At 41.3% G+C, this 11,078-nt stretch overlaps 1 protein-coding gene across 1 annotated transcript; it reads left to right on the top strand.

Moving 5' to 3' along the window:
• The first annotated feature begins 3,851 nt into the window (after positions 1 to 3,851).
• On the top strand, positions 3,852 to 10,084 carry six6a (SIX homeobox 6a). The gene is made up of 2 exons (XM_008400037.2): positions 3,852 to 8,476; positions 9,349 to 10,084. The coding sequence occupies exons 1-2, from the start codon at positions 7,905 to 7,907 to the stop codon at positions 9,512 to 9,514; spliced, it is 738 nt and encodes a 245-aa protein (XP_008398259.1). The 5' UTR covers positions 3,852 to 7,904; the 3' UTR covers positions 9,515 to 10,084.
• Positions 10,085 to 11,078: the final 994 nt, after the last annotated feature.

Consider the following 11,078-nt stretch of genomic DNA (forward strand, 5'->3'; position numbering starts at 1 on the left):
ATATATAAACCATGTGGTCAACCGTTCCTGATTACCATCCTGCCATGTTGGCTTTGACTAACACAACGTTGCTTCATACCCACAAGCACTTTGTTGTCTGAGTTCTATATAGGTGATGTTATACGTCTGTTCATTTGTAATTTCTGCTCTTTCTGTTGCTCTTACACAAACACTCACAAATGCAGGCTGGATAAAGTGCTGCACTGTGCACCATGCACTCCCCCTAGTTTCATTTAGCCCTTTATCTGGCCAGAAATTGACTGCATTCAAGAGTGGAATGGATGTAATAATTGCATGCGCTCTGTAACATGCTCTACAAATGTGTTTTTTGAAGGAAAAAAAAGGGTAGGTTTCAAGGTATTACTAATGGCTTTCTGCCAAGGATTCAAGGCCCTTTCTTACTGTATTGTTTGTTTGCAGCAGTCAAACGGAGCCTCCCTCCGTCGTGTTTCCAACCGGCGGTGAAGATGGAGCTTTGAGATTCTGGAAAAGAAAAAAAGCACACACACACACACACACACACACACACACACACACACACACACACACACACACACACACACACACACACACACACACACACACACACANACACACACACACACACACACACACACACACACACACACACACACACACACACACACACACACACACACACACACACACACACACACACACTCAATTCGGCGTTTCAATTTTGAGCGGCATGACAAAAGGAGAATTTCAGTGAAGTTACGTTTACAGGCAACAGATGGTTGGTAAGACCTTTTGTAATATGCAGGAACCCTGCAGAGATTTACACAAGAGAAAATCTCTTTGACCCAGGACCAATGTGTTTGTGTGATCTAACCAAAATATACCTATTTTAACAGGAGCTTTGCAAACACTTCAGCATGAATAAGCCGCTGTTCCAAGCATAACAGCGTTTAACCATTTAAACCATGCAACAGCAGCGTATTAGTTTAGCAGAAGTCGGATTTCATTTGCTTTGATTGTTAGGAAAGTAGCTGAGCTGGTCAGTGCACTGCAAAAACACCAAATCTCACCAAGTGTTTTTTAAATAAGACAAAACTAACTTATAAGTAACTTTACAGCAAGATGTATGAGCTTGTTTGGAGTCAGTAATTCAGTAATATTTGTGAAAAAGTTCTTGTTCCACTGGAATATTGTTTTTCCCATATGGTTCAGGAAATAATCTGCCAGTGATCTGTTCATTTTCATCAATATTTAGGAATTTCTTACTTACAATAACCTCCAGTGTCTTGCTGAAAAGTTACTTGTTAATTTTTTCTTATTCAAAGTGAACTAATGTATTTGCACTAAACCAGACCAAAAGTCCTTGATTTGGTGTTTTTTCACTGCAGATCTTAAACACTTTTTACTTTATTTAGAAGTCGAATACTTTCACATAGTTTCACATAAATGGCATTTCCTGTTAAGTTCATGATACAAAACAACTCATACAAATTTAACTTCAGTCTCAACCAACTTGAAAAAACAGGATATGTTTTAAATCCAGATGCTTGTACATATCGCCCCCCTATGCCAATGCCGACCTGGGCATCTGCCCAAGTTGTGTCTAAGCAGGACTGCACTGCAAAAAGATAAAATCTTACCAATAATTTGGGTCTAGTTTGTAGTGCAAATATCTTACTTCACTTTAATTAGACAAAACTGACTTGAAAGTAACTTTCTTGCAAGATATAAGAGCTTGTTTTAGGTAAATAATTCCTTAATATTGATTTTTAAAACTAGTACTAGTTCCACTGGAAGATTTTTTCCTTATAAGCAAACATTTTCTAAACTTTTTCACTCCTATGTCTTACTCAAAAAGCGACTGATAACCAGTAGCTTTTGGACAAAGTACCCAAAAATTGTACTCAAGTAAAAGTAGCGCTACTTCAATATATTTTTATTCCAGTCATAATAAAAAGTAGCCGTCCAAGAGATTACTTAAGTAAAAGTAAAAAAGTATTTGATAAAAACTCTATTCAAGTACTGAGTAACTGATCAAATGATCAATCATTTAATATTTAAAAATTACAAAATCATATGAACCAAAATATAAAGTTACCTGGAAATGTTGGTATTTTAAGAACCAAAATGACAATAATTTATATAAGTAACAAAAAAATAACAAAGTTAGACCAAAGAAAAAAATTTTCCAAATCAGTTTTTTTCACTAAAAACTTATGAAACTTTAACAAAAACTGCAGGTGTGTTTCTGTGTCTGGTGGATTTCTGGTTAAAACATGTTTGTTTTTCATTCAGTGGGTAGAAAATCCAGACATTTTACTCAAGCAAGAGCAGAAATACTTGATAGTAAAACTAAAAAAAGCCGTACAGCGTAGTAAAAATATTACCTTGTTTCAAATAAGTTACTCAAGTAAATGTAACTAGTTATTACCCAACTCTGCTTGTAAGTTAGTTTTGTGTTATTTTGAATGTACTAAGATGTGTGCACGTGGGTGCGTGTGTGTGTGTGTGTGTGTGTGTGTGTGTGTGTGTGTGTGTGTGTGTGTGTGTGTGTGTGTGTGTGTGTGTGTGTGTGAGTGCGCACCGCTTGGCCTCTTTCCCCAGATCGCTGTTGCTGCCTGTTTCGGCTCTCCTCTCTCCATGTCAGCTGCGCTGTGTGACTGAAAGGCACTGGATTACGTACACTAGGGGCCAATGGGTCAGCGGATAAGAAGTCTTCTCTGTTACCACAAATCCACAGATTAAACGTAGCGTCGAGAGCTAGTGCTGCCCCGGGGGCAAATGGGTCTGAAACACAACTCTGGGAGAGATTTGGCTTAACTCTTCTGTCGCTGGAGCCACGTGGCAACATGTCAGACTTTTTAAAATGTGTCCGGGTCATTCTGGGGTTATTGGTACCATTGCTGATGTGATATCTTAATTGGAAAGTTAATCCTGAGCTGAGGCAGCTGACAGTGTGTCTGAACGGTACAGAGAGAAATCATCCTGTAACATCAGCATCTTCTGCTCGCCTCAGGAAACGTGAGCAGCAGCAGCATTGTGAGTCTGAATACACCGCCTGCCTGCTTTTATTCTGCAGAAAGAGTAAACTCAGAGTGTGTTAATGCCACAGTGTTAAGATGAGAAAAAGTGAGGAGGAGCAGAAGGAGAGGCAGCAGATGGGTGTAGAGAAAGATGCGGTAGGTCTGGGATGGTAGCAGGAGGGCCGTTGGTGACAGGCTCTTGTAGTGTCTCGTCTGCTCCAGTGATCCCCGGGAATCTGGGTCATTTCCAGCCTGTTCGTAACTGTTCCCGCTCCTTTCCCTCCCTTCCCCCCCTCCGCCCTGGGCAAGCTGCGACCCAGCTACATGCTAATGATAACAGAAAGTAAATATGCTGCTATCGCAAAAAGAAGCCAAGCGGCGGAGGTGGGCAGAGAACCCAAAGATTGAGAAGCACCACTTCAACATATCTCAAGTAAAAGTCAAAAGTAGCCAGGAAATGACATTTACCCAATTACATTTACTTGAGTAACTTTTTTTTTTAAAGTACTTTTATGAGTATATTTACTTTTTATTTTTACTAGAGTAATTTTATTATGAAGTATTTCTGCTCTTACTTGAGTAAAATTTCTGGATTTTCTACCCACTGAATGAAAAACAAACATGTTTTAACTCAAATTCACCAGACACACAGACACACCTGCAGTTTTTGTTAAAGTTTCATAAGTTTTTTTATTAAAAGAAACTGATTTGAAAGCAATTGTCATTTTGTCTGATTTTGTTACTCATACGAATTGTTGTAATTTTTGTCCTTAAAATACCAACATTTCCACTTAACTTTACATTTTGGTCTATCTGATTATGTAATTTTTAAAATATTAAATGATTGATAATTTGGTCAGTTACTCAGTACTTGAGTAGAGTTTTTACCAAATACTTTTTACACTTATTTGATTTACTGCCCAGCTCTGCCTTGCATTAAACACCTCCTCTGTTATCTTCAGCTTAAATAAGCTAAAGCTGCACATTGACTTTAAATTCTTAAATTTAACCGTTTTCAACTTTTTTCAGACTAAACGATGGAACCACGAAGCAAACAGAATTTTCTGCAGCTTGAAATCATTTTTGCACCATTTTTGGCGCCCCTAGCAGCGCCCCTATGTAGTGCACGCCCATTTTTTCCTCACCGCTGTCACTTCCGGTACGTCTCAGTTTTCCTCTGGATCCTTGTTTTTTTTCTGTTTAGCTTTGAATAATGTTTTGGATTCACTTCCAACCATCTTACTCCTATGATAAAAGCAATATCCTCCATCAACTAGGTTCCAACATCATGGCTCCTGCAGCAGACGGATCCGCTGTGCAGGAGCCATGCGCCATCATTTCCTCTTTCCACGAATCCCCAGTTAGATACCTGACGAGATCTTCGTTTCCTGAGGAACAGTAGAAAAACTCTTGACTCGGTTGCCAAATACATCTCAACCCAGACAAACGCTTCCATCTTCAGCAAACCCTGGTTTAGGATGAAACTTTCTGAGTGTTTCCTGCGCAGATTATGCTCCAGATTTGCTGCGCAGCATAAATGTGCGCAGCATAAATGTGCTGCAGTTCTTCATGCACTCAGCTCCACAAAGGCTCCAACATCATCTCCAGGATTAATCACTGTTTCCCGCCTTGTAGTTTCTGTGGTGAATGCGGACACATTATAGATCAAATCATTTACACGTGCAGACACTCAATGCAGAAAATGCTGACTAGAAATATTTTTACACCATTTTTGGCGCCCCCTGTAGCGCAGCGCCCCTTTGTCTGGGGCGCACACACTTTTTGCTGCTACTTCCAATACGTCTCTGTTTTCATCTGGATCTTTGTTTTTTCTTTCTGTTTATCTTTGAATAATGTTTTGTATTTACTCCCATCTTATCCATTTTTTACTTTTGTTTATTCATTTTTTAAGTTTTCTATGGTTGTTGCTTGGATCGTCTGACCCACTGCGTCCATTTCTTACCTTTTACAATCTGCATATTACGTTTGGACCAGCATTTTTCTCCACACTCTTAATTTGAACGAGTTTTAAAACCCTTTTTGTTGTTTCAGCTGATAATTGTCTCGTTAAAAACTCCGCTTAGTTCTTCAGCAGAATTGGATTTGTGTAAGAAATGACAACTACAGACTGATTCCACACTTTTACTCTAGTTTTGTCGTTTGTTTATTGATAATTGTTTGGTAAACATCTGCGTTAGAGCATTGACGTTGTTCTCTAACGCGACAATATTTCGCTTGCAGCAGCACTCCTTTTCTCTATTTATTCTTATATGAAAGCTAGCGGCTCTTCTTAAACTTTACAGACGATTTTATTGCAAAAACAGATTAAAAACAACAATTTTAAACGCTTAAAAAGTTTTACAGTATCTCTCAATTTCTGTTTTTGAAACAAAATGCTTTTGTGAAATAACTTCTATCACAGATTTGATTGATTTTTCTGGTGTTTCTTTCTATAATCAGCACTTCAGTGCGCCAAAAAAAAAAGAGAAAAAAAGACATAATAAAAACCAACGCAAGAAACAAGTCGTGCTGTTGTTTGAAGGCTGCAGCAATGGCTCTATGATTCATGGAGTAAACGGCCAAGAAAGGGGAAAAAATAGTCGTCTTTGAATGAGATGCACTGTGTTGTTGTAGTGAATGTGCGGAGATATTGGTGTCAGGAGGCCTGTCTCCTGCTGACACAGTGACACAGGCCTGGACGCACACAAACAGCCAGCCTCGCATCACTTGAGCCGCAAATTAATCTTTACACAAATAGAAGGTTACATGAAACATAGTAAATGCAAGCGAAAGGTTACCATGAATGTGGGCAGTAAATGAATAAAAGCGGATGATTTGCAAGGTTTTCAGCGCGTAAACTTAGATGAACGCTGGATTATAAAAGCAGAAAATCACTTTGAGGTGAAAAGAAAAGCACACAGATCATCTTTTGTTCTTTTATAAATGTTTTAAATTGGTCCTGCATATAAAGCTTTGTGTACTGCTGTTATTTGCGACCCTACGTTTAAGAGATCCAAGCTCATATTTAATAGATGCTTCTTCTATAGCATTGCAGTCCTGGTGAATTCAGATTGGGGCCGGATGCCTGCAGACATTAAAGATTTACTGACAGCTAAATATTTCAGGACGGCACCTTGTCAGTCGCCCTCACAATTTATCCCCCCTTCGTCTGATGGAGGCTGCCATCCTTTATTTACACCCGGTTGATTAAATGTGGGCGAAAGCAACTGAAAAGTTAATTTTCTTAATTATAAGCTCTTTCTTAACGCAGTGAAGTGTGGGCGCTCGTTTTATTTTGTTGTTATTTTGGGAGATTTTAATGTTTGGTGTTGAATGAACCGGTATGAGCAGCAATTTATTGCATTTCGTAACTGAGTCATGAAAAAATAAATAAATAAGAAAATCCCGAAAGGGTGAAATTAGAGGGAGTGTGCGGCGAGTGCGCGCACGCGTCCTCTCTCCCTCTCTCTCTCTCTCTCTCTCTGGAGAGGGAGAGAGAGAGTGAGTGAGTGGAGGGGGGTATCTGTGAAAATAATATCAGGCTTTTCCGTCAGAATGAACTTTACTACTGTATCCAGCCATGAAATAATCTGACCCGACACTTCAAACCATCTGCGCTATCTATCCGCCCTCTTATTTACTAAATCAGCCTGCGCACAAAACGGAGTGTGTCTGATAGCCCACTAAAAAACCCGAGGAGCCTGCCGGGGCCGTCATAATCCCACACACACACACGGACACACACATATTCCTCCTCTGTTGTTGTGTTTTTTGCGCATCACAAACTGAACGCTGTCGACACTGATGGAGGAAAATAAAGAAAACATTAATTACAGACAGGAAGTCTGTTTTCTTATTTGTTCAACAAACATAAAAAAAATGGAGCTCGAAATGTAAATATTGGAGAGATGAAGATTTAAAAAAGCAAAAATAAAAATTGGTGAGATTATTGTGAAATAGGGAATCTAACCGAATGCAAATTAAACACCGAGCGAAATGATGCGTAAGGCTGCGTTATAAATCCCGGTGATCAGCCTTATCGCCACAGGCTCTGGCTAAATATGATATTGCCTGTTTCATTCTGACATTATCTTTTTTTTTTTTTTATCTTGGGGGCAGCAGTGCTGTTTGTTTTCTGCGCAGTTGTGTCATTTCGCCGCGTAAAGCCGCCTTAACGTTAAACCGGCTGTGCGTCTGTCCGCATATCCGCTGCGCACACTTTGTGCGACATAAAGAAGGCGCATACAGGGAAGGAAGGACAGAAGGGAAGAAGGAAGGAAGGAAGCGTCGAAACGTTTCAGGACGCGCAGCAAAATAAAAAAAAAGGGTCAAAATGTTGATATTGTGTTTGAAAAGGGAGGCGCTGAGCTCTCCTTTCCGCCCGATTGGCCGGACTTGACAGTGATTGACGTGCATCCATGGCAACCGCGCAGCCAATCTGCCAAGTCCAATAGAAAATCATCGGAGGGGGCCTGACTAGCTTTTTCTCTCCCCCCTCCTCACCCCTCCCTTAAAAATACATCTCAGCTCCGGCTTTAATTCTTCCCTGCATTCAGTCCCAGGCTACCTTGAAAAATACACCGCCGCTCGGGCTTTAAAGGCTCCAGCATCTTCGGCCAAGTTCACCGCGGCGGAGTGAGGATGCGGTAGCCGAGGCCCCGCACAGCATCGTCCCTCCTCAGCGGCGCTTCCCTCGGCTGCTCAGACGGGTTGGTCCGCTAACTTTGGGATTTGCCTTGGTTTTTCTTTTTTCTTCTTCTTCTTCTTTCTTTTTTTTTTTTTGGGGTGCCTTGGATTGCCTCGGCGCACGGAGAGAAGACGCGGAGGAAAGAGAGAGAGAGAGAGGAAAAGAGAGCGAGAGAGAGAGAGGAGGGGGAGAGTGGAAACCCAGGAGAAGCCTCCATGTTTCAGCTGCCCATCCTGAATTTCAGCCCCCAGCAGGTCGCCGGGGTCTGCGAGACTCTGGAGGAGAGCGGCGACGTCGAGCGCCTCGGCCGCTTCCTCTGGTCGCTGCCCGTCGCGCCTGCGGCCTGCGAGGTCCTCAACAAGAACGAGTCGGTGCTGAGGGCCCGGGCCGTGGTCGCCTTCCACACCGGCAATTTCCGCGAACTCTACCACATCCTGGAGAACCACAAGTTCACCAAAGAGTCGCACACGAAGCTGCAGGCGCTGTGGCTGGAAGCGCACTACCAGGAGGCTGAGAAGCTGCGGGGCCGCCCGCTGGGGCCCGTGGACAAATACCGGGTCCGGAAGAAGTTCCCGCTGCCCAGAACCATCTGGGACGGAGAGCAGAAGACCCACTGCTTCAAGGAGAGAACCCGGCACTTGTTGAGAGAGTGGTACCTGCAGGATCCGTACCCGAACCCCAGTAAAAAGAGGGAGCTAGCGCAGGCTACTGGACTCACACCCACACAGGTGGGAAACTGGTTTAAGAACCGGAGACAAAGAGACAGAGCGGCGGCTGCGAAGAACAGGTGAGCTGGAGCATCACTGGTCCGGTAAAGATAAAAAAAAATAAAGATTTAAGCATCTGGAGGCAAATTTACCAGTTAGCAAGACAGGCCGAACCGCTCAACATAAACCCACTTCAGCGTTCAGCTCAGTGTGTTTATAGTTTACTAAAAGGCTGATTGGTGAGTGGAAATATTCACCAATTTATTGGGATGTTTCATTTATTACGAATGTAAAAATAGCAACATGACTGAAGCTGCACTGATTTATTTTTATTTAATTTCTGCTTAGTCAGTCAGTGTCTGAAACAATAATAACTGAGATTTTTTAGATTTATTTTTTAAATAAAATGTTTGTTTTTATCCTAATTTTGCCAAAAATAAGTATATAAAAAACATTTATTTAAATAAGGGCATATATGTTGTAGATTATTGTATGTAAATCCTGATTCATAAAATCATAATATTAGGATATAAATATCCTTAAAAAGAATTGCAGCTGATTTAATGTTAAAATAGGTGTAATTTAAAAAATATATAATAATAATAATAATAATAATAATAATAATAATAATAATAATAATAATAATAATAATATAGAATATTTTCTTAAATATTCTAAAATATTTTAATTTGAATTTTCAGTGGATACACAGATTAATGATTAATAATATATTTTTTGCGATAGTCATGCTAAAATATCCCAGTTATAGTTGATTTACTTATTAAAATAGCTAAAAAAAATAACGGAAGAAAAATAAACAGATCTCATGAAATCCTTTTTTAAATATTCTAAAGTACTTTATCTTCATTTTCCATGGATAATCGGATGGACTTCCATCATGGCGGCCAGTTTTACGCCTCTCCGTCTCTCTTTCTGCTTGCCCTCCGTCCAGGCTACAGCAGCAGGTTCTCTCCGGCGGCTCGGTTCGCTCCTTGGCGGATGAGGACGGCACGGTGGACCGCTTAGGGAACTCCTCCAGCCCGGAGGCCAGCCTGTCCAGCAAGGCGGCCGCCTCGGCCATCTCCATCACCTCCAGCGACAGTGAATGTGACATCTGAGCAGCGCGAACTGACCGATTAAAGGGGGAAAAGACAATCTAATAAAACAAGTAACAGTGCCTGCGTCGAGTTAAAACACACAGACACACACACACAGACACACACACGCATACAAACATACCCACACACACACACTGACATTTGACGGCTGCCAAAACATGAGGGGACCCGCCATTCGTGGGTGCCATTTCAGGCCTATACGTTTGTTTGCGTGGAAACTGAAACCGGACATTTCACGGACTAATAGCGCTTGAAGATGAAATTTTTAAAAAAGGGACAGAAATATATTAAAAAAAGAAAGAAAGAAGGAATGAAAGGAGAGATGAGTGTCCATCCAAACTGGCCTGACCTGCTGTTCTCTGTGGGTATTTCATGTTGAAAAGAAGAACTGTGATATTTTTACTTTAAAGTTTTATAAATAATGTTTATTTGCTTATTTAAAACGATCTGCTCTATTGTCTCTTCGAGTTTCATATTCATTTGCTTGGTGTTTTTAATACATACCTTGTACACAGGTGAACCTGTTGAGCATGCGCGCTTTAGTGACATTGTGTTTCAGTAAAAAAAAAAAGAAAAAAGAAAAAAGCGGTAAAGATAACTTAATAAAATAACTGTTGACCAAGAAAGATGTAAGTTTAGCCTCTTTTTTTAGCAGAATTAGTTGATTTTCGATTTTAAATTAGGAATCCTTTGGGCTGTTTTGGTTTGGGAGATTTTAATTTTTTTATTTTTTTTTTTGAGGGGTGAGGGGGATTTTAACGCCACGGTGCTGCGTTCACTGACACGTTTCAGAGCGAGGTCTAATTGGCCAACATGCTCTGCGTCCCGTAATGCAGGGTGACAGGGAGAGGTCACCGAGAGGCCGGCTCACTAACCCGGATGATCCGCGGGAGAGATCACAGAGATCAAAAAACGCAGCAGATTGCAAAACCTGGCCCGCTGCTCTGCGCATGCACGAAAACAACAGAAATGCGCCTCCTTAAAACGTGCAAGTGTCTATTTTCCCAAGACGTCAGCGTAATCAGACCGCAGTGAATCTTTTAATTGGTGCTGCAGAACCTCTAATCATTATTTCAGCAACACTCCGCCGAAGTGCGCAGAACTGATGCGCACATTTGCATTTTCTGTCCTGTTTTAAAGTGAGAATCTCTAATATTTTTGCTTTTACTGTTTATCTCGCAGCCCCTTTTTTCCATTCCTTTCCAACATTGGTGGAAAATAAAATAAAAAAGGATTCTTCTTCTTCTTTTTTCCCCCCTGCGTCTCTTTCAAACTCACTGGGACAAAAAAGCTAAATATTTCCGTTTCTATTGAGAGCAAAGGCGACAGGGAGAGTAGATAAAAAAGTCTTTCCAGCAGTCAATAAGGTTGTCAAACTGGTCAGCGGTAATCAGCGCTAATGATGGGGTCCGGGGTCCCAGTCAGGACAAAAGGGGCCCCGTCGCTGCTTTGTGCCGGGAAGCGACCGCGGGTTCCTCTCCAAAGAAAAGGCTGCAGAGAGGACAGTCTGGAGCACGGAAAGCACAACTTCACCGGCGCGCGTGTGTGTGTGTGTGTGTGTGTG

Source organism: Poecilia reticulata, linkage group LG22 (assembly GCF_000633615.1).
Source record: "Poecilia reticulata strain Guanapo linkage group LG22, Guppy_female_1.0+MT, whole genome shotgun sequence".
NCBI classification, from domain to species: domain Eukaryota; kingdom Metazoa; phylum Chordata; class Actinopteri; order Cyprinodontiformes; family Poeciliidae; genus Poecilia; species Poecilia reticulata.

Bases quoted from the DNA above. Each gene is read 5' to 3' on its own strand.
- six6a (XM_008400037.2), top strand. From the start codon at position 7,905: ATGTTTCAGCTGCCCATCCTGAATTTCAGCCCCCAGCAGGTCGCCGGG. The intron at 8,477-9,348 runs GTGAGCTGGAGC...CCCTCCGTCCAG, and splicing joins GCGGCGGCTGCGAAGAACAG to GCTACAGCAGCAGGTTCTCT.